Source organism: Rhododendron vialii, chromosome 3a (genome assembly GCF_030253575.1).
Source record: "Rhododendron vialii isolate Sample 1 chromosome 3a, ASM3025357v1".
In the NCBI taxonomy this organism is placed as follows: Eukaryota; Viridiplantae; Streptophyta; class Magnoliopsida; order Ericales; family Ericaceae; genus Rhododendron; species Rhododendron vialii.
Window position 1 is genome coordinate 22,710,455 of NC_080559.1, and position 26,232 is coordinate 22,736,686.

A 26,232-nucleotide genomic window follows, 5' to 3' on the forward strand; every position below is an offset into this window, starting at 1 on the left:
TCAAGCATCTGCAAACTTTGAGACTTTCTTCGAATCTGGTTTGGCCATTGAGGATGCACTGCAGAGTGGAATTCTACCTAGGGGAGAGTCTTCCTCACAGAAAGCGAAGCCGCGGCCCTACTCTGGAAATAGTAGCACGTTGTTCGGTAACAACAACTACTCTAATACTGCTACAAGTGGGAGCGATGCTCCGGCTTTCGACTCCAATCGTGTTGCCGATGTCAACCAAGTTCAAAATGCCCAAAGCTACTGGGCCCGAACCCAGCCTCGGAATTTCTCTGCCTTCGAGGCACCTCTATCCGCAGTGATGGAAAAACTCGTCAAGTCTGGGCATCTCAAACCTTTGACCCCAACTTCTCCGCCAAAAGTTCTACCTTCTGGTTACAAACCTCACCTCTTCTGTGCCTTCCACCAAATGTCTGGCCATCCCACTGACGCATGCTATCGTCTTTGACATGAGATTCAAGATCTCATTGACAATGGCACGGTTCAAGTTCCACCAAAGCCCAACGTCATTTCCAACTCTTTGCCTTAACACAACTCTGACCCTCTAGTTGGCCAGATATCTATCACCTCCACTCAAATTAACCCGAGCTCCACCATATTCAACCATAGCCACTATATCGTCCTAGAGAGCCAACCCAAACCAATCGGATCCTTCCCGTTCGAACCGGAGATTAACATGATGGCTGTAGGTTGGGCAATTGAGATCTTCACTGCCGACACCTGGATTGACAGTAATGAGGAACTTACAAAGGAGCAGACTGACAGGCTGAGGTCCATTGTTCATGGGAGCACCGAGTAGGTTTGGTCAAAGAAGCTGAGGAAGCCGAAGTGCTGTTGCTTGGGCCTGACACCTGCTAGATCCTACCTCTTTTTGTGGAAACTATGGGTAGCTTTTTAAATATTGCATTTTCAAATCGCGTCTAGTTTGCATTGGCGTTTTGTCTGAGTCTGACACAGAGTCTTTTGAGTCGTCTAAATCTAGCTCTGAGTCGGAGGTTGTGCCTCTTGGCCCTCCACGTCGTAGCTTTTGTTTCAAGTTTTGAGTCTGCTGTACTTGGCAACCCCGATGGGCTTTCTTTATGATATGCATTATTTTGCTTCTAAGTACTTCGCTGGTTTTTGAATAAACTGTGTCAACTCCGACGACGAAGGGATAGATTTCGATGGGATTATACCCAAGGAAATGTGTTCCCTCGCCGAAAGGGAAGACGAAAGGCATGCTCAGCCTATTAATTGAAATTGTAGTTCTCAATAAACTTGAAAGATAAGGTAGACCTCCAAATGGTTCAAACTGATTCAACGCAGTCCCTCGAGGAGCATTGTGCCCGGTCAGAAAGGCTCAAAGAATTCATCGACATCTTGGCATGGTCCCTCAAAGACACGCCTGGTGTTGATCCCGAGATAATGGAACATCAAATCCCATTGCTACCAGGTGCCAAACCATGTAAAGCAAAGCTCAGAAGGTCCAGCGCCTCATACCATGTTCAAGTTTGCAGGAACAGCGTTCCGCCAAACGTAAGTTGGAAAAATTCAAAATTGGCCTAGAACGAGACATGTCAACCGAAGCACATTGGACTCTGCGCTATCAAAGCCGTTTTATCTGAGGCTGTGGCCAGAGATCATCGATCTCAACCGACCTCGATGGCAATCAAATTCAAATACCTTGGTCAGCATGGATCAATTCAAAAGCCTTTTCCCTGAGAGAAGCTCGTTGGGCTGAAAACCCTAAGGGTGGGCAGTTCCAAGCAAAAGTTAGAGTAGCCTGCTAGACCAAGAACCTATGAATGAGGTCTAGGCAAAAGTAAAGGCAATATTTGAAAGCTCGCTAGACCGAAAACCCGAATGGGCGGTTCTAGGCAAAAGTTAGAGCATAAAAGGTGAGGTAAAATACTCGAGTGAACCTTAGCCTGAACTACGTTTTGACCTGATTCCCTAGCTTGGGATACGTAGGCAGTCTCCCTTTGAGACTCGGTCACAATCTATCAATTGGATCCATGGTTGACGTTTGGTACACGTCAGAGGTCGAAGAGGATCAAAGATCAAGTTGCATGGGAGGCATCTGAAAGGGGGAAAACCTTTTTTGTCTTTCAGTTTTATTGCGAACTACTAATTCAATTTCAAAGCTGAGCATAAAGCCTTAAAAGATTTTAAGCATCAAAAACAGAATGAAATGCTGGCGAGGCCTAACGGCTCATAGTTTATTCTAAGTTCAGCGAAGTCTAGTGTGAGCAGTTGCAGTAGCTTTGCAGTCATGTGCGCTAGTTTGAGGTTCACGCACACTTGTTCATAGTTATGTGCGTTGGTCTCAAACCTGCGCGCGCTTCTTTTATTCGAGCAGCCAATCAATAGCAGTTAGCTACTGCCTTCGAGTCCTGTTCAAGGGGCTTTTTGCCAAGTTTTGTCAAACCGTGCAGACCTAATGTGACTGCACGGGGGTGTCGGTTTCAGTCTGGGCCTATATGTGTCATCATTTGCGTCTTATGTCCATCTTTGTGGCATTTTTCTAGATTTCAATCCATTGTCATGTCGAGATGCTTTTCTCAGTTCTATTTGTTCATCCAGGTCACCGTACATATGTTTGACCTTACAAGTGTCAGTTTCACCTGTCTAAAGGGATATTGTGAGTTTTGGCACGTTAATGCCCAAAATTTCATTATCTTCCATTTGTTTAAGGATTTGCATCGTATCCTGGGGCTCTTTCTCCCTTTTCGTTCGAGCTAGGAGAGTCTGTACATTCATGTGTCTCTGTGTATCGACTCAGTTCACTTGTCAATGCAAATTAGATATTAACAGATGGTTTACATATTGATAAATTGGAAAATGCAATTTTTACATTGCTACCCTAGTATCTGTAACCCACAAGCTGTGGAATGTTGTGGACATCAAGGGCATGTCGGCCCAAGGCCAAGCAAAGCATATTTCTGGGGCTCGTCTGCCTAAGCATCGAAGAAAGGGCATGCAGGCCCAATGCCGTTACAATGTCAACTGGGGCACGCTAGCCCGCTCGATGTCTAATTATCTGGGTGCGCATCTCAGAAGCAAAAGACAGTAAAGTACCGGGGCTCAGTGATAGTCCTTAAGCCATCGTTGTCCTCCTAGGAGCTGCCCTTAGCTTGTACCTACATTTTCAATTTGTGCATTTTGTTTGTATACATCTTTGCATATTGTGTATGTCAACTGCTGAAAACAGGAAGATGGCCAGCATGGTTGTCGTCATATCATTTGTTTGCCAAGGTTTGCGATGCGATCTTCTGCAGAACAATCCAATGACAGCCGGTTCTGTCAAATTTCTCAACGGCTTGATCTTTCAGCACACTGATCTGCCCAGTTCAAATCAACGACAGCCGGTCCTGTCCATTTCACAACGGCATGATCATTCTGCACACTGATCTGCCCAGTTCAAATCAACGACAGCGGGTCCTGTCCATTTCACAACGGCATGATCATTCTGCACACTGATCTTCCCATCCCAATTCAATGATAGCCGGTCCTGTCCATTTCACAACGGCATGATCATTCTGCACACTGATCTTCCCCTTTCAAATCAACGACGGTGAGCCATATCGTCCGACCCAATCAACCTGATGGTCAGCCATATCATCAATGACGGTCAGCCAAATCGTCCTACTCAACCCGATGGTCAGCCATATCATCAACGACGGTCAGCCATATCGTCCGACCCAATCATCCATGACGGTCAGCCATATCAGTCATTCAACGATGGTCAGCCATATCTTCCATGACGGTCCGCCATATCAGTCATTCAACGATGGTCAGCCGTATCATCCATGACGGTCCGCCATATCAGTCATTCGACGATGGTCAGCCGTATCATCCATGACGGTCCGCCATATCAGTCATTCAACGATGGTCAGCCATATCATCAATGACGGTCAGCCATATCAGTCATTCAACGATGGTCAGCCATATCATCCATGACGGTCAGCCATATCGTCTATCTCCACCAAATCAACGGCTTGATCATTCTGCACACTGATCAGCCCGTCTCCTGTCATGTCTGCAACGGTTTGATCATTTATACTGATGATCCTCCCATCCAGACTTCAACGATTCGATCATTTATACTGATGATCCTCCCATCCAGTCTGCAACGGTTCGATCATTTATACTGATGATCCTCTCACCCAGACTTCAACGGTTCGATCATTTATACTGATGATCCTTCCATCCTGTCTTCAACGGTTCGATCATTTATACTGATGATCCTCCCATCCAGACTTCAATGGTTCGATCATTTATACTGATGATCCTTCCTGTCAAATCCCCCAACGGCTTGATCTTTCGGTACACTGATCAGCCCGTCTCTTGTCAAAGTTCCTCAACGATCTGATCATTCGGCACATTGATCTCTTCGTCCGCCTTCACGACAGTCGGTCCTGTCAAATCCACAAACAACGATCAGATTATCATCCGATGGTCCGTTCATCCGCAACTGATTGTTCCCCAGGAGAGTTTGTCTTGGCATGTCCCGAACGACAATCACCCTCAGTCTAGCCGCAAGTGCATCTTCCAGCAGGCTTATTGCTCTGTCTCGGATGGTCTTTGATAAGGAGATTGGCTCTGATTCCCTACAGATGGAATTCAACCTGCCTGACACGACCTACCCGTGTTTGTTGGAATACTTTGTGCCAAGGATAGCTTGATCCCCAACAACGATGGCCTGTCCTGTCCAAATCTACAATGACAGCCTATCCTGTCCAAATTCGATCAACAAGCGGCGATTCGCTCGTCCACTTCTACTTCCATCCCCGGCAATGGACAGCCAGTTCATTCCACCGATCAGGTTCCTTAAGTTTACTTGTCTACTTTGCTAGTATGCTTTGCTCTGGATTGCCTTAAGGGGTGTCTAGAATTCTTTGACGTTACTTGTACCAAGTCGATGGTGCTTCAAGTGCCGTCAAAGAGGGGCTACTGTAAACACCCCAATCTGGGCTTCCAGATTAGTTTACTTACGGTTTTTGATTCCCCAATGATGAAATGGATCAAGAACACCCTGGGAATGATAGAGTGTTTGAGCTTTGAGAGTTTGTAAAACCCTTGAACCTAACCTAGCCTAAGCCACTTTAAAAACCAAAAACCCTACTGGTCCGCGCCAGGGCGCAACCATCCTGCGCCGGGGCGCACCATCGCGCGCCCAACTCGCTCCATCGCGCGATTGTGCGCCAGGGCGAACCATTGCGCGAAAGACTCACTCTGTCGCGCGACAGTCCAACCTACCACCAACCTTTCTGAAGGAGGACAGTTGGCCACCAATGCAACCTCAGCCAGCCCTCGTGGACTGGCTAAACTCCTCTGTTTCCAACCAGATTCACCTCATTCTCTCCTTATAAATACCACACTCCTTCTTTCATTAAAGGGGTTCAAGAATTTCAAAGGGTTACATATATTATAGCCTTAAGTTACAATCACTCAAGAACAAAGCTTGTTCTTTGCTTCTACCACTCAAACACCTCAATCAAGCCTCAAACACATCAAAGCTCAACACCTTTCAAACTCAAAAACCATAGGTATAGCTTACCTTTGTTCGATTTTCTGTTTTGATCTCTGAGGGGGGCTGGCAGGGCCAAGGCTGGTAATCAATACCAGTTCTGGTCCTAAAGCTGGCAAGGTTTCAAAAACCGTCATGGTAGGAACCAGCGTGCGATGGTCCCACTCTCTCGCGCGACACTCCGGTGCTGCATGCGATGGACCGCGTGGGGATTGGTGTCCTACTGTTTCATGCTTTATTTTGTATATAGATCACTATTAAGCATGTTAAAAACTAGTTTACTGCTTTCCTTTGTTAGAAATTGCTAGCCGTAGTTCAATTTGCATGTCTTCTATTTTGGAGTACCCCTGGGATCATTCTGGACCTGTCCCAGAACCCAAAAATGTGTAAACCAAACATTGGTCCGCGCTAGGGCGCACCATCGCGCGCCAGACTGGCTCCGTCACGCAACAGTTCGCCAGGGCGCACCATCGCGTGCCAGACTCGCTCCGTCGCGCGACAGAGCGCCAGGGCGCACCCTCGCGCGCCAGACTGACTCCGTCGCGCGATAGTATGCCTCTGACCAGTGAGTGGCCTTGCACGAGTAGCTCGGTCTTAGGTCATTATTTTGTCCCCACACTGTTTATGAGGTGTTTTATTAATTTGTAGGGCTTTACAGCCTTTAAACTGTATATTATGCTGCTATAAACTGCGTGGTTTGTCCTGGGTGTGCACTGGTCCTTCCAGAGCCCAGATGGTTTGAGAATAAGAGCTGTGGGTTTGAGCTCACCGGTGCGCGCGTATCTTGGAGTTGTGCGCGCAGGAGTAAACAGCATGCAGTGACTCATCCAGTGCATGTTGGTTTCTTCCTACGCACGTCACTCCAAAACAGGGGCCTCCCAGTTTGTTTAAACTCCCACAACAGTCTGTTCTCATCCTATACTAACTGCTTATCCATGCATGCTATTTATCACATCCTGCAAACATGTTACAGTTTTAATCCCCGATTAACTGTTCCCCCGCCCTAATTGGCTAAAGAATTGATTAATCAAACAGAATTGCAAACAAACATCTTTCGCAAATGCCTAAGTAGAGACCGATCTCCGGATTGGGCGAGAGGGGTGCCATAAAACCATTCCCCTCTTGTAACCTGGCTCCCGAACCCAGATATGGTTATGACGGACTGGTTCCTTAACTTTTTCAAATCAATCAGCGCGGCAAGTGCTTCGAAATACGGTTCCTTGGGTGTCGGACCTTCAAACCCGAGTGGCGACTCTGTATTTTCGAGAGCACTTGACGTCCAGCTAAAAAGCGCTCCCGCGATCTAGGCCCTTACATTTTGGAATCCGAAAATTCCAAGGGCACGCTGCCCACAAAGTTATTCCATAAAACCCAAATAAAAAGTTCCTTTCACATTTTTAAACTCAAAAATAATGTAAATGAAAAAAAAAATTCAATTTTTTTTGCACCGTATTAAAGATCTCAATGAGATCTATCAAACAAGATCCATATTGATAGAAAAATTATTTGCGTAAACACATGAGTTTTTAGCTTGAAGTTGCCTTGTACAAAAAATAAGACTATTGCTATGATAATGGGCGCCGGCGGAGGGAAATCGTACGACGGCTGCGCCGGGCCGTCTCCGGCCACCGGACGGCCGATCCGAGCCGTCCAAAAATTCTAAAAAAAAAAACCGAGGGGGCTATTGCGGGAATCAACGGCATCCGAGGTGTGTAGGGTACTTGATCCGAACACCCATTTTCAGTGTATATATGATGAAACTCTTTTTGTGGTCTTTTATGCGTATGAAAATCCACTCAATTGAGTAACAAAATAATTCAAAAAAAAAATGCCAAAAAAAAAAGCATTCACTCCTCTTCTTTATCTCGCATCTATGGTATTTTTGCCCTGGTGGATTTCTCTCTCATTTAATAAATGTCTGGAATCTTGGGTTATTAATTGGTGGAATACCAGTCAATCCGAAACTTTTTTGAATGATATTCAAGAAAATGATATTTTAGAAAAATTCATAGAATTAGAAGAACTCGTCTTCTTGGACGAAATGATCAAGGAATATTCGGAGACACATCTACAAAAGATTGGTATAGGAATCCACAAAGAGACGATCCAATTAATCAAGATATATAATGAGGATCGTATTCCATATGATTTTGCACTTCTCGACAAATCTAATCTGTTTCATTATTCTAAGTGGCTATTCTATTCTACGTAATGAAGAACTTGTTATTCTTAACTTTTGGGCTCACGAATTTCTATATAACTTAAGCGATACAATAAAAGCTTTTTCTATTCTTTTCTTAATTGATTTATGTACCGGATACCATTCGACCCATGGATGGGAACTAATGATTGGCTCTATCTACAACGATTTTGAATTTTTTCATAACTATCAAATTCTATCTGTTCTTGTTTCCATCCTTCCACCCATTGTAGATGAAATTTTTAAATATTCGATTTTCTCTTATTTAAGTCGTGTATCTCCGTCACTTGTAGTGATTTATAATTCAATAAATGAGTGACAAACAATTCACTGATATTTATTCAATTATAATCTTTATTACTTTCTAGTTGTATATAAGAAAAGCATTTTAAATAGTCCTTACTTTTTTTATTTCTAGCCATTCCAGGGATTCATCATATATTATTCCAGTCAAATTTTTCCAGTAAATTGCAGAATCGTGGATAGGGAACTATACTAGCGACCTACCCAATTTATTGTAGAAATTTTCGGGACCATGCAAACTAGAAATACTTTTTCTTGGATAAAAGGAACAGATTACTCGATCCATTTCCATATTGCTCATGATATCTATCATAACTCGGACATCTATTTCAAGTGCATATCCCGTTTTTGCACAGCAGGATTATGAAAATCCACGAGAAGCGACTGGGCGTATTGTATGTGCCAATTGCCATTTAGCTAATAAGCCCGTGGATATTGAGATTCCACAAGCGGTACTTCTTGATATTGTATTTGAAGCACTTGTTCGAATTCCTTATGATATGCAATTGAAACAAGTTCTTTCTAATAGTAAAAAAGGGACTTTGAATGCGGGGGCTGTTCTTATTTTACCTGAAGGTTTTGAATTAGCCCCTCCTGATCGTATTTCCTCCGAGATGAAAGAAAAGATAGGCAATCTGTCTTTTCAGAGCTATCGCCCCAATAAAAAAAATATTCTTGTGATAGGCCCCGTTTCGGGTCAGAAATTTAGTGAAATCACCTTTCCTATTCTTTCCCCGGACCCCCCACTAAGAAAGATGTTTACTTCTTAAAATATCCTATATACGTAGGCGGAAATAGGGGAATGGGGCAGATTTATCCCGACGGGAACAAGAGTAACAATACAGTTTATAATGCTCCAGCAGCGGGTATAGTAAGCAAAATCATACGAAAAGAAAAAAGGGGGTACGAAATAACCATAGTGGATGCATCCGATGGACGTCAACTGATTGATATTATTATCCCTCCAGGACCGGAACTTCTTGTTTCCGAACGGGAATCTATCAAATTTGATCAACCATTAACGAGTAATCCTAATGTTGGTGGATTTGGTCAGGGAGATGCAAAAATAGTACTTCAAGATCCATTATGTCTTCAATGCCTTTTATTCTTCTTAGCATCTGTTGTTTTGGCACAAATCTTTTTGGTTCTTAAAAAGAAACAGTTCGAGAAGGTTCAATTGTCCGAAATGAATTTCTAGACTCGCAGATTTATCAACATCAAATTTGTAAAAAGAACCTAATTCGGATTATGTATAATCAATCAATGACTGAAGAATATGAACTTTCTACTTATGATCGTCAAGAATTAAATTATAATCAAATTGCTTTGGGTCGTTTACCACTGTCAGTAATTGATGATTACACAGTTCGAATAATTTTGAAATCGCCTCATCATAAAAGGCAATGTAATAAAGTATCAAGACTTATTCATCCATAATGAAATGATCTGTTCATAGCATCGAACAAAAAAAAGTCATCAAAAAAATGACTTAGATAATCGAGTTAATATTAAAATATATTAACTAGAAATATATAAAACTATTCCACTAAAACAAAAAGGAGGTGCAAATACAAATATGTGGATAAAAGTATTTTTTTATAAACTACTTAACACAATACTCAATTCTGTTATGGGATCCGGACTCTTTTGTGGATTTATGACCGCATCCACCGTAGGTCTCGGATATTTCTTCGTTGTATCCAGCTTCTTCAAAAAAGACATCCAGAAACAGGTAACAGCAATGACTGGTTTTCTTATGGGACAGTTCGTGATATTCACATCGATCTATGATGGGCCGCTACATCAAGTATTGGTTCAACCTCATAACCTAATTATGCTATTTCTAAGCTTGTTTTTCGTTTAGCTCTTCTGGACCAATCTAAAAACTTTGCGCAACACGAAATTTTTGCATCCTGAAGATGCTATTATTAAAAGAAGGCCCGTGCTCCGCCTTCAATTGAAATTTATGCTGAATTTCTTTGTGCAATTATGCAACCCCTACCTTGAACCTAATTCAATGGTACCCATACCAGATTAGCCAGCATTTTTCTCTACAACAACGAGAATAAGATCTTATTTTTAATATATAGTTTTGTTGGTTGGTTAATTGGTCACATTTTTTTCATGATTTTTTTCATGAAATTGTTACAATTCATAATAGATTGGGTACGTACTCATTTTTTTGAATCTTAAATTAAATAAGTGAAATAGAGAAAGCTTTTTCTATTTCACTTATTCGACTGGATCTTACGGAGCCTGCTCATGTACGACACGATTCGGATCTGATCATAGAAAAGATTCTCTTCAAGTGAACCAGCCTATCCTTTGTATGGCGCTTCCACGATGGTTGGAACAGAGACACATTTTATTGTTAATTCCAATGTGGCATATAGATAAAGACATCTATCTGCACGGATCAATCAATCATTCAAGTCAGACACTCCCATAATCCATTTTCTCTTCGTAAAATTTCTTTCAACTATTCATGGCGAATAAGTAATATTGCAGGGTTGAAGAGAAATATCCAAATCCATGTCTTATTCTTTTCAATAATCCATACTTGTCAAATCATCATAAAAAAAAGAAAGTAACTTCTTTTTTCCTGTTCAGATCAACAAAGTCATGATATTTCTATTTATTTATTTCTTAGTTTACATCTAATGGATTTATCTGGACCAATACATGATTTTCTTTTAGTCTTCCTGAGATTGGGTCTTATATTAGGAAGTCTAGGAGTGATATTACTTCCCAATCCAATTTATTCTGCCTTTTCATTGGGATTGGTTTTTTTTCTCTATATCCTTATTTTATATTCTATCGAACTCTCATTTTGTAGCTGCTGCGCAGATCCTTATTTATATAGGAGCTCTAAATGTTTTAATCATATTTAATGTGATGTTCATGAATGGTTCAGAATATTACAAAGATTTTTATCTTTGGACCGTTGGAGACGGAATTACTTCGCTGGGTTGTACAAATATTTTTGTTTCACTAATTACTACTATTCTAGATGCGTCATGGTACGGGATTATTTGGGCTACAAGATCCAACCAGATTCTAGAGCAAGATTTGATAAGTAATAGTCAACAAATTGGTATTCATTTATCAACAGATTTTTTTCTTCCATTTGAGCTCATTTCACGACGAGAATGTAAGAAAAATGACACGACCTTTTATTACATTTAATCATTTTTTCAATAAAAATATTTTTTTATATCCTTATGAATCAGATAATATTATCTTATTTTGTCTACTTCTATTGATCTTATTTGCTTTGTTTGTTGGAGTGATAGGAATTCCTTTCAATCAAGCTGGAACGGTTTTGGATATATTATCCAAATGGTTAACGCCGTCTATAAATCTTTTGCATCAAAATTTAAAAAATTCTTTGGATTGGGCTGAATTTTGGCAAGATGCTATTTTTTCAGTCAGTATAGCCTACTTCGGAATATTTTTCGCGCTTTTTATCTATAAACCTGTTTATTCATCTTTTCAAAATTTGAAATTAATTAATTTAATTGGTAAACTAGATTCTAAAAGAACTCTTTGTGATAAAATTAGAAATTTAATATATAATTGGTCATATAATCGTGCTTACATAGATGCTTTTTATACAACAACGTTAATGGGAGGGACAAGAAAATTGTCAGAAGTAACTCATTTTTTTGATAGACGCATAAGTGATGGAATTACGAATGGAATGGGTGTTATGAGTTTTTTTTATAGGGGAAGGTATTAAATACCTAGGGGGGGCGTGTCTCTTCTTATCTTTTCTTTTATTCATCTTATGTATCAATCTTTTTATTCATGTTCTACTTATTTTTTATTTTATTTTGAAATCTAGTAAGGACTTCAATATACGCCAATTTTTCTAATTTTTAGAAACTAAATAAAAAATTTATAAAAAATTTACAAAAATTTCGTTTCTCAATCTTTGTAAATTTTATTTAATTACTCATTTTTTTTTCGAATTAGAAAATTTCAATTAGGTGTATTCTTTCCTTGGTCTTGACCAATTAATATAAAAAATCACATATCACCTAACATATTCCTTTTTTATATTTATAGTAATGTTTTATTCGATTTCGAATAATATTTAACTGCAATTTTAACATATCTATAGTTTTTATTTATTTTTTTTCTACTTCTTTTTATAAAGAGAATGCTATTTAAAAAACAAATAGATAATGAATAGTAAAGAATGATTCTTTTTGAATAATAGATGTCTTTCACATCCAACTTGAATAATGAGTAACCTCTGTATTTTAAAATGGGAGTTCCAAAAAAACGTACTTCTATATCAAAAAAGCGTATTCGTAAAAATATTTGGAAACGGAAAGGATATTGGGCAGCCTTAAAAGCTTTTTCATTGGGGAAATCTCTTTCGACCGGAAATTCAAAAAGTTTTTGTGTGGGACAAAAAAATTCGACCGAAAATGCAAAAGGTTTTGGACGGCTCGGATCGGCCGTCCGGTGGCCGGAGACGGCCCGACGCGGCTGTCGGTACGATTTCCCTCCCCAGCGCCTATTGGTACCTATATAAATTCTTCAAAAATAAGCACCTCCTTCCTATCTTTGTGGAACAAGCCTTATTATTGAACAAAAAATAAGTTCTTATTCCATTTCTGGAACAAAGCCTAATTTCTCTTCTAGCTTTTACTCACAAGTAGTGAATCAAATGAATATGAAGGAACTAACTAGCTATATTTGTATTATCATCTATAACCTATTGAACTATCAATTCACAAATTTTCAAAGGAAAATTCTGAAATCAGCCTAATGGGCTGACGATAATAGGTGTGTGAATGTGTATTAAAGGATATAAAAAGTGTACAGAAATACGTGTTTTTCTTGTCTTTTAGTGTGTTTATCGTCAGTCCAGTGGGCTGACAATAACAAGACCGTTTTTCAAAATACAAACATTTATAATCGAGTAAAATTAAAATCCTATGCGTTTACATATTTTTTTTTTTTGTGACAATGTCAATATCAACACATTATGTAAAGACTGTAATAGGATTTGTAGAACTTAATTTCATTAACACTACCCTTGTCAAAAATCCTAGAGTTACTGTGAATATCATTTATAGTAGTAGGGGGTCGTTTGGATGCCGGCTTACCAAGGGGTGTTAACAATACCCCGTTTTAAGCCTGGTCCAACAGCTGAACCTCTGCTTTGGGAAGCAGTTTGACGCCTGGGATTATCTTCTTCAATTCTTAGCTAACACCGGAGAAGGGGTATTCGGGGGTGTTGCCGATGGGTAGGGTTTGAAGTGTCCATATCTTATACCCCCTAATCCTCCTAAAAAATTGACGAGAACACCCCTCCTTATCCCCCTTCTCCCAGCCAACCCCAGCTTGCCATTTCTGTCGCAGTTGTTCTGCTTCTATTCGAAGAGACGAGAGGGAAAGCCGAAGAAAAACAAAAAAAATTAAGTGATCCAAATTTCAATCTATTTGAACCGGTAGAAAGATTTTAGTTTTTTGATTATTTTATCCTAAATGGTCATAATTAAGTTTTGACTCTAGAACTCTCGTTGATTAGCCCTAAGAAAGTCATACAATCAAATATTTCTTAAGGCTAATCAACGAGAGTCCTAAAGCTAAAAATTAATTATAATCCTTTAGGGTAAAATGATCAAAGAAATAGTATATTTGCATTGATTCAAACCGATTGAAAATTGAAACACTTAATTTTTCAACATACAATTTATATATTAAAAAATATGGTTAAAAAATAATTTTCAATCCGTTTGAACCGGTACGAATATCCTATTTCTCTTATCATTTTATCCTAAAGAGTCATAATTAATTTTTGGCTCCAGGACTCTCGTTAGTTAGCCCTAAAAGATATTTGGTTCTATGACTTTTTGGGGCTAATCAACGAGAGCCCTATAGTCAAAATTTAATTATGACCCTTTAGAATTAAATGATTAGAAAAATAAAATCTTTCCACCTATTTAAACGGATTGAAATTTGGAACACTTAATTTTTTTTGCTCAACACGTATTTATTCTAATTATAATGAAACTAACAAATTTTGTCATAAAACACTGCATAAGGGCAAAAAAGTTATTTAACAGCTTTTTACATCAATCCCCCCTCCTTATACTCCCAATTAATCATCCATCCAAACCAAGTATTATTTTATCTCTCCTTTCTAATACCTCATCGAAAACCAAGTACTATTTAATACCTCTGCCATAAATGTGAGTCATCCCTTATTAACCAATACCCCCTACTATCCAACCCACTCATCTTACATAATACCCCAAACCTAATTCCGCATCCAAACGAGCCCTAGGTACCATAAACTCCAACCCTCTCAAATCTCTGGGCGTGTTTATTTAAGGGAAATGATATTGGCACTCCAAAAATTGATGCGGACACTCCAAAATCAATGTAACTCCAAAGCCACTTTCTTTTATTTTTTGGAGTGCCTGCATCAATTTTTGGAGTGCCAATATCATTTCCCTTATTTAATTTAAAAGAGGTAGCAATTTGGTTAAAGTATCTCCACTTTAACCCTGCATTTTACGGTAGGCATCTAAGACAAAATTGAAGAGCCGTACCCGTTTGTAGATAACACTATCCATGAAAAAAAATCTGTCCAAACCCTAGATTTCCTACTATTAATTGCTCTATTTCCGCTATAAAGATTTAATAAGTCCACAAATCTAGCTCAATATTTTGTAAGCCCACAAGTTCACATGCATAATCTAAACGGAAATGATACTCATACAACCGTTGTGTGTGTTGTGTAACTAATTCTGACCGTTCAGATGTCTTTGGACGTTCTAGATTTAAAAAAATTCTTCAAAGGAAAAGTTTAACTCTTCCAAGGAAAAATTTGAACGAATCTTGACCATTTATTACAACAATGTACGGATGGAGATTGGTTGTGTTTGATGTTTTGCACAACCGTTGTGCATGTAGCATCTTTGTAATCTAAATTCTAAGGTACCCTATGAAAGTGTTTGCCTTGTTCGTTTCACTTTTTGAAAAAAAAAATTTCAACTAAAAAAATACTCATTACCTCTATACTTCCAATCATTACTCTCATAAAAAAATTCTCAAAAACTCATCCAAACACAGCACCATAAAATCATCTTCATGGGGTGCTCCTTGTGCTGCTATGCTTACATATATTCTCCGAGCTTGGAGCAACTTCAATGATTTCTCAAAGGTCATTTTTTTCCCTTCTTGCAATGTTTACGAAGTTATCTATTGAAAATCGAGAAGATTGAAACAAAATCTAGCTCGCTCGCTCGCGTTCGTTTTGTGCAAGGTCCACAGAGAGATCGATGCACACAAAATTTCATTTTTTTTTTTGGTCAAATTTAATACAACTATTGGCAAAACTCATTTATTGACAACTAAGGGGATGAGATTGTGAACAAATTATAATTTAAGTTATAACTTTTGCAAAAAAAATGATTGAACGTTAGAGATGATCTGTGGGTGTAAATACCGTGTAATAAAGATTTGTGCATGACATATCGATCGGTTCGTTACTACTATATTATTCAATAGGTAAAAGTTTCTATTGAGTGGGGTCACTAAAAAAACTAGTGAATGACAAAGATTGAAATTAATCAAGATTGTTTTTGAATAGAAATTAATCAAGATTGTTAATAAGAGCTTCTTTGAAAATATCTCATATTGATGTGTGAAGCATCAATTCTTGGTAAATTCAATGTTAGGTAATTTGAAGCATGAGATATGCGTAAATTGGTCCGGCCGAATACTTTGAGCTGTACGGACAAAATATGAATTTGAATATCATACCCGTATCATTAATGGGTTTATTCAGAAGAGAAAAAATGCTAATGATTTTTGCACTTTCTTTTTTTTTTTTTTAGTGAAAAAACTACGCATAAAATTTTTATTAAAAAACAAGAAATGAATTACATTCCTCAAAATTAAAGGGGGTGCGGTTTGGAAATCAGTTTCCTATAGAAAAAAAATTCAAAATTTTCAGAATAATTTTTAAATTATTTTTATCGGTGTTTTAAATGATTCAAGTTATCCGAATGTCAAAAAAGAAAAAAATAAAAGTTACCCAAATGTCATTGTTCAGCTGGCATGAGTTGTTGCAGCAAAAAGAATCCACGCTTTCTTCCTCCCCCGTAACCGCCAAATCAACTCAACACTGCACCAACGACTTTTACAATTCCAAAATACCCACAGCTAAATCACGCCGAGTGCGCATGTAAACCAATCCCTCCATTTCCCCGCTTTTAAAATCAACCAACAAACTCCCCTTCTTCTTCTTCTTCTTCTTCTTCTCTCTCTCTCTCTCTCTCTCTCTCTCTCTGTGTAAAACCCAATCCATCACTTCACTCTCACAATCCTCACAGCACAGATTCCCAACCAACTCATTCGATCGAGAAGAATGCCTCTCTCTCTAACCACCGCCCTCCTCCTCCTCTCTCTCCTCACCACCCCCACCACCTCCCTCCCTTCCACCGTCGGCTTCACCTTCAACCCCACCCCCACCACCCCCTCCCCTTCCCACGTCGCCTCCTCCCTCCACTCCCTCCGCATCTCCTCCGTCCGCCTCCCCAACCCCAACCCCGACTCCATCCGCGCCTTCTCCTACTCCAACATCTCCCTCCTCCTCTCCCTCCCAAACTCCCTCGTCCCTTTCCTCGCACACAACCGCTCCAACGCCCACCTCTTCCTCTACACCCACGTCGTTCCCTTCTACCCCCGCGCCCGCATCACCGTCATCTCCGTCGGCTCCGACCCCCTCCTCCACTCCGACGATCTCTCCGACCTCATCCTCCCCGCCATCCAGAACGTCCACCTGGCCCTCCGCCGTCTTGGCATTAACGATATCGCCGTCTCCACCACCTTCTCCTTCCTCAAAGTTGTAACCACTGCCTTCCCCCCCTCCTCCGCCGAGTTCCAGCCCCCCGTGGCCGACGTCCTCGTCAAACCTTTGCTCGACTTCCTCGACCAGACCAACTCTTCCTTCCTCGTCAATCTCCGCCCCTACGACGTGTACAAGGCCAAGCACGAGATCCCCATCGGGTTCGCCCTGTTCCGGGAGACCCCGTTTAACTTCCGCGACGACGCAGTGACGGGAGTCCGGTACCGGAACCTGTTCGATGCGATGGTGGACGCGGTAGTCTCGGCGATGGCAGTGGCAGGGCATGAGAACATCCCCGTCGTGGTGACGGAGACCGGATGGCCCAGCGGCCAGGTGCCCGGCGTGAACGGCGATCCTGACGCTACCGAGCTCTTCGCGGGGATGTATGTGAACGGGTTGATTGAGCATTTGAAGTCGGGACTGGGCACGCCCCTGAGGAAGGAAGGGGTGGCCCAGGCTTACGTATACGAATTGTTTGATAGTGACGAGAGGCAGGAGAATGGGACGGGGCCGGTGCCGTATTATGGGATCTTGTATCCGAACATGACGCTGAAGGTTAACGTTGATTTTTCGGCGGCTTCGGAGAGGGTGGGAGGCAGCGGCGGTGGTGGAATCTTGGTGAGGGTGGCGGTTAGGGTTCTGATGGCGGTTGTGGTTGTGGTTTTGGTGTTGCATTAGATGTGATGGACAGCCATTGATTTTGGGCATCTGTTAGGCTTTGTTCTGTTTTGGTAGTACTAGAGATTGCAGTTTAGGGTGTTGATTGAGATCATTTGGAGGGGAATTTGAGTTGTAGTTTAATTTGGTGAAGGTAATTCTCTGTTTCGTGAACAAATTGGTTGAAATGTGAAGGGTATTTTGAGGGAAAATCCATTTGGGATTCCAATTCATTTTACTTGATTACTTTTAGCACTTGATCTCTTTTTCATTTTTGAAGGCTGAAATACTTCATTCTAGTATAAATGGACTTGTTCTTCTTTCCCCTTCATCTCCTTAATTTAAAGTCAATTTGATTGTGTGGAACGAAAACTTTGCTTTGTGGCCTGTCTTATAATTTGGTTGGATTTGTTTGCGTCCGGAAAAATGCTTGACAATGCAGATTTAATTTCATGCTGATTAGGGCCTCCTATGGGTTGCCCATTTCAATCTCTTTCCAATGTGTAGGCCTTTGCTAGGATTTCCTGTGGAATGCAATCCTTAAAATAAGTGCGCTTGGCCAAACTTTACTCCAAATCACTATCAAATCCATTAACATGTAGTAATTGAAACTAAGTGAAGATTTTTGTAAAGACCCGGTATTTTTAATAAATAATAATAATTCCAAAAGAAAAATATATATTTTGCTCTTTATTTTTTTTAATGCGAAAAATTATTTAGGTCGCCACGCCAATTTTTTTTTCGTAATCGAATATGCGCGTACGTATCCAGCGAGTAATTTTTCTAGTACGTGCATGAGTTGCACTGGATCATTTTTTCCCAACCCAAACCAATACTCCACCACCCTCTCCCTCTGCCAGATTCGGCAGCCCCCCTTCCCCACCATCACCATGCCTGCCTCCTTTCCCATCCAACAACTTCAACACTCCACCTCCCACTCCACTTTTCTTTTTCTTTTCCTATTATATATATACATACCCTTATACATAACACACACACACACTTCATCTCCCCATCCTCTCCTGTTTCGTCCAGAGAGAGAGAGCTCCGACCCACCGTCCCCTTTCTGCCATCCCTCCGCCGCACCACCTCCTCCGTCCCTCCTCCACCCTCTCGGCCCCCTCCTCCACCGCGCTCCACCATCTCCGCTCGGCCCAGCCCGTCCACCTTCGGCCATAACCACCGCCACCGTGTACCACCACTTCTCCATCCCTCCTTGGCCCGACCAACCTCGGCCTCACCACCACCCGCCGACCCACCTGTTAGTAATTTATTTTAATCAACGGGTATCTGTAATCTTAACGTGGGGAGATTAATGAGTATTTAATATCATGGAGCTCGTAATATAATTGAGATAAAGACGGGAGTACAATTATAATTCTGTAGTGGGGTGAATTATAATTAGTGAAATAAGAAATAGAATCCTGGTGGGATTAAGTTTTCTTATTTACACTGGGAGCCCAGACTTATTACTCCTTAGGTCCCTATCGTAGCCCTATATATACACGTTATGCTCTTTAGGTCAGGATGATGTTTTTCTATTATTCAGTAAATAGAAGCAGGCTTAGAGAGAGCAAACAGATCACGAAAGAGTTCACACTTGGTTCGTGTTCTAGACGTGCAGGGAATACGATAGAAGATCGTAAGGTACGGTCGAGCAGTATTCGTGGTTTATAGCAAGACGTGCTATAACAAGTTCAACCAGCGTTCGTGTCGCAGGGAGTTGAGGTAGAACCCTAATTCCGCTTTATAGGGTTTTACAATTTTTGTTGTCTAATCTGTACGCGTCATTACTGGGTCTTGGGGATTCGGTTTCCCAACAGTGGTATCAGAGCCAGGTTGTAATCACGCGTATGGATTAAACAGGCCATGTTGTCCGTAGGTTATAGAGGGTAGAACGTAGAACTGTGCTAATCCTTGTTTTACAGCGTTCTTACCCAGCTATTATGGTCACATGATTTTTATTGGTTTTATGTGATTGGATCCCACGATAATTTTTTTCGTGGTTATTGTTATTTATTGGGTACCACGATTATTTTTCGTGGTTGTAATAATTAACGTAGCATGTGTTATTTATTGGGTGCCATGATTATTTTTCGTGGTTGTAATAATTAACGTAGCATGTGAACTCCAATGGAGGCATAAGATCGATATTTGTATGTTTCTTCGATTGTAATAGCATTCGACGGTTATTCGGAGATCGAAGATGGTAGATACAAAAGATTCAAGTTATTTGGCTCGCAACAGTTTTTTTTCAGATTCGTAGGGTCTGATTGCAGGGCTATTTCGACCCAGTAAACATTGGAATCAGAAAATCTGTTCTTCACCAAAGTTGTAGATAATTGAATTTCGAATCCAACCCAATTTGAATCACTTCAATTGGAGGTTAGATGAAGAAGATATGGCCAAAATACTGAAGGCTGTGCAGTTTACGCGGGAATATGTTAAATCCGAAATTTCTTGCCTAAGCACGGTTGGATTTTGGTTTTCTTGATTGATTCAAACTATCTAAATCTTCTACACAAGTATAGCCGAAGGATTTCAAGTTTGGAAGGACTCCTTATTGCTTAAGGATTTCAAGATTGGAAGGATTCCTTGTTGCTCAAGGATTGCATCTTTGACCATAATAGTTGGGATGCATATTTTATTATGTTTCCTAAATTATGTTTATGCATGTTTCTATGATTGTTTGCATATGTGATAGTTTACCATATTGGGACAACATGGTAATATATGGCTTTTGACCTAGATCACGTTTTTTGCAAACTTAAAATTTTTGATAACCCTCACAAATTTTTTTTAAATAACTAAGTGGGAGAGGGAGTTTATTTTTATAAATCCCACGGTCTCCATTACTAGTATGTAGATGATGTAATTAATTTTGTGTGATGGTTTTAGAACCTTCCCCCCCATCGGGCAAAATTAATTATGCCCTCATCGGTACAGACTTCCTTAAAGGATAGGTCTATAATGATTGTTGTGTGAATTACTACACCATCTGAGGTAATTCATAACGGAACAATGGGTCATGGGGCTAGGTAATGGTATACACTTAGCTGTAAATAATAGTATCCTCACCATCTGAGTCACTATTATTATTTATAGGACTGAAGTTATATTGGCTATTTAATTTTGCTTGGCACGGTATAGTGTCTAGATAGTAAAATTAAAAGGTTGTGCCTATCTACACGAATGATAAAGAGTAGAGACTTCCCATCGAGGCATGCTCTTCACGGTGTGTAGGGTTGCCAATGTTTTTCTTTTAACATGTGGTAGAGGGAACCAATATTAAAATGAAATTCAAAATTTTTATTGCCCTTCATAATTGATTGTTATGTTATTTGATTCTCAGATTCAAAAATGGGCTCTTTCAATCCACTTGCCATTATTCTCAAAGAAAATAAACTTACTGGACCAAACTATGTTGACTGGAAAAGAAACTTGAATATTGTGTTAACTGCTGAGGGCCACAAATATGTGCTTACTACGGCGTGCCCTCCTATACCTGAAGAAAATGCCACAGAACAGGAAGCAAAGCCTTATAAAGATTGGGTTAAGGCTGATGAGATGGCGCGGTGTTATATTTTGGCTTCTATGTCGAATATATTGCAACATCAGCATCAAGCTATGGAAACTGCTTCTGATATGATGCTGAACCTTAAAGAAATGTTTGGGGATCAGAATTGGGCAGCAAGGCTAGTTGCTATGAAAGAATTGGTGAGCATCACCCATGTTGAAGGGACCCCGGTTAGGGATCATGTTCTAAAGATGATAGCTCTTCTTAATGAACTAGAGATCCTTGGAGCTGAAATTGATGGGGAAACCCAGATCGATTTCGTTCTCAACTCACTGCAGTCTGAGAGTTTTAAGCAGTTTCGCCTGACTTATTCTATGAACAAAATGCATTTATCTTTGGCGGAACTGCTTAAGGAACTCCAAGCAGCTGAGGGTCTTTTGGTTGCGAAGAAACCACCATCAGTGCTAGTGGCTGAGAAGGCTTCTACTTCTAAGCCGAAAGGCAAGAAGAAGCAGAATAAGTCTCAGAAAAAGGTTGTGGAGGCAGTTCATGCGCCTCAAGGTGGAGTGAAAAAGCTTACGGGCAAGTGTTTTCACTTCAAGCAGAAAGGACACTGGAAGAAGGAATGTCCGGTTTTTCTCAATAAAGTGAACAAACAAGGTAAATCTTTTTCACTAGTTGTTGAATCATGTTTAGCGGTGTTATCTACCAGTACCTGGTGTGTAGATACGGGAGCCACTAATCATGTTTGCAATTCATTGCAGGGGTTCCAGGAAACCAGAAGACTCAGTGATGGGGAGATTTATCTACATATGGGAAATGCTACGAGAGTGGCAGCAGTTGCAGTAGGAAATATTTTTTTAAAATTTTAGTAGTAATAGGAGTTTAATTTTGAGAGATTGTCTTTATGTTCCTACTATTAGAAGAAACTTGGTTTCAGTTTCTAAGTTAATAAAGGATGGATATTTGGTTTATTTTAGTGACTCTGTGGTTATTAAGTTAAATAAACGTTTTATCTGTTCTGATTCATTGGTGGATGATCTCTACATTATAAATCCTATATTTCCTACAGTGCAACTGCATGAATTGAATAACACTAATAATTTACCATGCAAGAGAAAAGAGCCTTCGAAATTGAACCAAACGTATCTTTGGCACTTACGTCTTGGTCATATTAATCTGAATAGGATTTCTAAACTGGTTAAAGATGGACCTTTAGGTTTATTAGAAGTTAAGGAACTTCCAGTCTGTGAATCATGTTTGGAAGGTAAGATGACCAAAAGGCCTTTTTCAGCAAAAGGATATAGAGCCAAAGAGCCGTTAGAATTGGTTCACTCTGATTTGTGTGGGCCTATGAATATCCAAGCTAGAGGTGGTTTTGAGTACTTTGTCACTTTTATTGACGATTACTCAAGGTATGGATACATTTATTTGATGCACCGTAAGTCCGAATGCTTTGAGAAATTCAGGGAGTATAGGGCGGAAACGGAAAAGCGTTTGGGTAAATGTCTCAAGACACTACGATCTGATCGTGGTGGTGAATACCTCTTGGGAGAGTTTAGGGACTACTTGTCAGCTGAAGGGATTACATCCCAATTGTCAGCTCCAGGTATGCCACAACAAAATGGTGTAGCAGAGAGAAGGAATAGGACTCTTATGGATATGGTAAGATCAATGATGAGTTATTCAGATTTACCAATTTCGTTTTGGGGACATGCATTAGAAACAGCAGCGTATATTCTTAACTTGGTACCATCTAAGTCAGTACGATCTACACCCACAGAACTATGGATTGGGCGCAAACCTAGTCTCCAGCATGTTCGGGTTTGGGGTAGTCCAGCACATGTGCTGAATGGGAACGCAGATAAGTTGGAATCGAGAACAGAAGTTTGCTTGTTTGTGGGGTACCCTAGAGGAACGAGAGGTGGACTGTTTTATAGTCCTGCGGATAAGAAGATCATTGTTAGCACTAATACCCGGTTCTTAGAAGAGGACTATGTGATAGACCACAAACCCAGAAGTAAAATTGTTCTAGAAGAATTGAGAGGAGAGAGACCGGCACAAACTTCTTTACCACCAATAGTGCAGGAGGAAATGCCACAAGAGATATTTGTAGAGGCACCTATTGACACATCGGTACCTCGTCGTAGTGGGAGGGTTACTGTTCCACCCAGTCGGTATACGTTGTTGGGAGAGTTTTTTGAAATGATCCCTGATGATCAACATGCTGAACCCTGTAACTACAATGAGGCACTTCAAGATAAAGATGTGGAACTTTAGCAAAAGGCTATGAAATCAGAGATGGAGTCTATGTACTCTAATCGGGTCTAGGATCTTGTAGAACCACCTGAAGGGATTAAACCCATTGGGTGCAAGTGGATCTATAAGAATAAGAGAGGGGCGGACGGGAAGGTGCATACCTTCAAAGCTAGGCTTGTTGCGAAAGGGTATACTCAGAAAGAAGGGATCGATTATGAGGAAACTTTTTCGCCAGTAGCCATGCTTAAGTCCATTCGGATTCTCTTATCCATTGCGGCTCATCTCGATTACGAGATTTGGCAAATGGATGTAAAGACCGCGTTCTTTAATGGAAATCTGGATGAGTGTATCTATATGGTGCAACCAGATGGATTCATAGCAAAAGGTCAGGAGCACATGTTGTGCAAGCTTAAGAAGTCTATTTATGGGCTTAAGCAGGCATCTAGATCTTGGAACATTCGTTTTGATCAAGCAATCAAGTTTTTTGGTTTTGATCAATGTCCGGATGAGTCATGTGTGTACAAGAAGCGCAACGGAAAAGTTGTAGTGTTTTTAGTACTATATGTCGATGATATCCTGTTCATTGGAAACGATGTGGGAGTGTTATCTTCAGTGAAAGTGTGGTTATCCGGCCAATTCGAAATGAAGGACTTGGGAGAAGCTGGTCACATCCTAGGGATTAAGCATATACGAGATCGCAAGAATAAGATGTTGGGCTTATCACAAGCTACTTATATCGATGTCATTCTAGCCCGTTTTAGCATGCAAGATTCCAAGAAAGGGTTCCTCCCTTTTAGACATGGAATCAATCTATCCAAGAATCAGTGTCCTAAAACACCTGAAGAGATGGAGAAAATGAAGGCAGTTCCTTATGCCTCGGCAGTAGGAAGCCTTATGTATGCTATGTTGTGTACTAGACCTGATATTTGCTTTGCCGTTGGCATGGTTAGCAGATTTCAGTCTAATCCAGGGCAAGAACATTGGACTGCAGTGAAACATATACTCAAGTATCTGAAAAGAACTAGAGATCATATGTTGGTGTTCCAGTCAGATAGTCTGGTACCTCATGGGTACACAGACTCAGACTTCATGTCAGATAGGGATTCTAGAAAGTCTACCTCAGGATATGTGTTTACCTTGGGAGGTGGAGCTATAAGTTGGAGGAGTATCAAACAATCTTGCATTGCTGATTCTACCATGGAGGCAGAGTATGTGGCAGCTTCTGAAGCAGCCAAGGAGGTTGTTTGGCTTAGAAACTTTTTGTTGGATCTGGAAGTGGTCCCTTCAGTGCAATCAGCCATTACACTCTATTGTGACAATAGCGGTGCAGTTGCTAATTCGAAGGAGCCAAGGACTCACAAGAAGGGCAAACACATTGAGCGTAAATATCATCTGATTCGAGAGATCGTACAGAGAGGTGATGTTGCTGTGACCAAGATTGCATCAGCGAATAACCTGGCAGATCCTTTTTCGAAGAGCTTACCAGCTAAGACTTTTGATAGTCACGTAGAAGGAATGGGAGTGAGATGCATGGCAGTATGGTTTTGAGTCTTAGTGGGAGTTTGTTAGGAGATTATGTAAAAGTTATGTTTTTATATGATGGATTAATATTTAATTATTAATCAGTTTTATCCATTTTTGATGAGAATCTTTTATGGGCAATATTTGCATGATAATTTTGTATGTTGTGCATGTGTGTCTTTTATTCTACATAGTAGATAATCCAGTGTGTAGAGTACGGCTTACGCACAGAAGATTGGATTATCGGTTCTTGTGGAATATAAGTTATGGTTCACAGTCTTAGATGGAATTTGACACACCATCGGTAGGACTGTAGCACAATATTTTAGTAGGTTTTTCTTGACTACAGGGAATGGTGTTAATTCCAACTCATTGTGCTAGTATACTTTGTGTGTATTGAACGGGACCGTATTGAGGTAATTGTCTTTATACTAACTTTATAAGACAATTGGAATCTCATGGTTATTATGAATACTTATGCTCTTAATTCAAAGATAATTATTAGAAGTATATATTTAATGTTGTTGACTTTGATTCATTAAATAGTGAGATCTTTGTACGGTCAATAGTCTCGGTGAATTGGGTAGCAACATTATGTATATGACAACTATTAATTATTAATGGAATCCACGTCCCGATAGGGATTGATGATACCCCTTGAGTAAGCTTATAAGTTTCGATTATGTCAAACCCTGCAGGTGGATATTTGTATCCGACATATCGAATAAGTTAAGCGGATAGTCTCAAGTTAAGATGTTGATTAAGTGAGAGATTGTTAGTAATTTATTTTAATCAACGGGTATCTGTAATCTTAACGTGGGGAGATTAATGAGTATTTAATATCATGGAGCTCGTAATATAATTGAGATAAGGACGGGAGTACAATTATAATTCTGTAGTGGGGTGAATTATAATTAGTGAAATAAGAAATAGAATCCTGGTGGGATTAAGTTTTCTTATTTACACTGGGAGCCCAGGCTTATTACTCCTTAGGTCCCTATCGTAGCCCTATATATACACGTTATGCTCTTTAGGTCAGGATGATATTTTTCTATTATTCAGTAAATAGAAGCAGGCTTAGAGAGAGCAAACAGATCACGAAAGAGTCCACACTTGGTTCGTGTTCTAGACGTGCAGGGAATACGATAGAAGATCGTAAGGTACGGTCGAGCAGTATTTGTGGTTTATAGCAAGACGTGCTATAACAAGTTCAACCAGCGTTCGTGTCGCAGGGAGTTGAGGTAGAACCCTAATTCCGCTTTATAGGGTTTTACAATTTTTGTTGTCTAATCTGTACGCGTCATTACTGGGTCTTGGAGATTCGGTTTCCCAACACCACCCTCATACCGCCGCCGTCACCCCTCTCGGCCTCCACCAATTCCACC

General features: G+C 40.3%; 2 protein-coding genes and 1 pseudogene across 2 annotated transcripts; 2 read left to right on the forward strand and 1 right to left on the reverse strand.

Annotated features, from left to right (window-relative positions):
• Nucleotides 1-7,277: 7,277 nt before the first annotated feature.
• On the forward strand, nt 7,278-9,576 carry LOC131320497 (cytochrome f-like; annotated as a pseudogene).
• A 6,766-nt stretch (nt 9,577-16,342) lies between these two features.
• Nucleotides 16,343-17,928, forward strand: LOC131320498 (glucan endo-1,3-beta-glucosidase 11). The gene has a single exon (XM_058351212.1). The coding sequence runs from the start codon at nt 16,414-16,416 to the stop codon at nt 17,569-17,571; it is 1,158 nt and encodes a 385-aa protein (XP_058207195.1). The 5' UTR covers nt 16,343-16,413; the 3' UTR covers nt 17,572-17,928.
• Nucleotides 17,929-18,359: 431 nt separating this feature from the next.
• Nucleotides 18,360-18,760, reverse strand: LOC131321228 (uncharacterized). Its single transcript, XM_058352232.1, has 2 exons — nt 18,554-18,760; nt 18,360-18,509 (listed from the first exon to the last, which is right to left on the reverse strand). The coding sequence occupies exons 1-2, from the start codon at nt 18,758-18,760 to the stop codon at nt 18,360-18,362; spliced, it is 357 nt and encodes a 118-aa protein (XP_058208215.1).
• Nucleotides 18,761-26,232: the final 7,472 nt, after the last annotated feature.

Excerpts from the sequence above, each read along its gene's own strand:
- LOC131320498 (XM_058351212.1), top strand. The coding sequence starts at position 16,414 with ATGCCTCTCTCTCTAACCACCGCCCTCCTCCTCCTCTCTCTCCTCACC.
- LOC131321228 (XM_058352232.1), bottom strand. The coding sequence starts at position 18,760 with ATGGAGAAGTGGTGGTACACGGTGGCGGTGGTTATGGCCGAAGGTGGA. Across the intron at positions 18,510-18,553 it reads GGAGAGGATGGGGAGATGAA|GAAAAGAAAAAGAAAAGTGG; the intron begins GTGTGTGTGTGT and ends TATATATAATAG.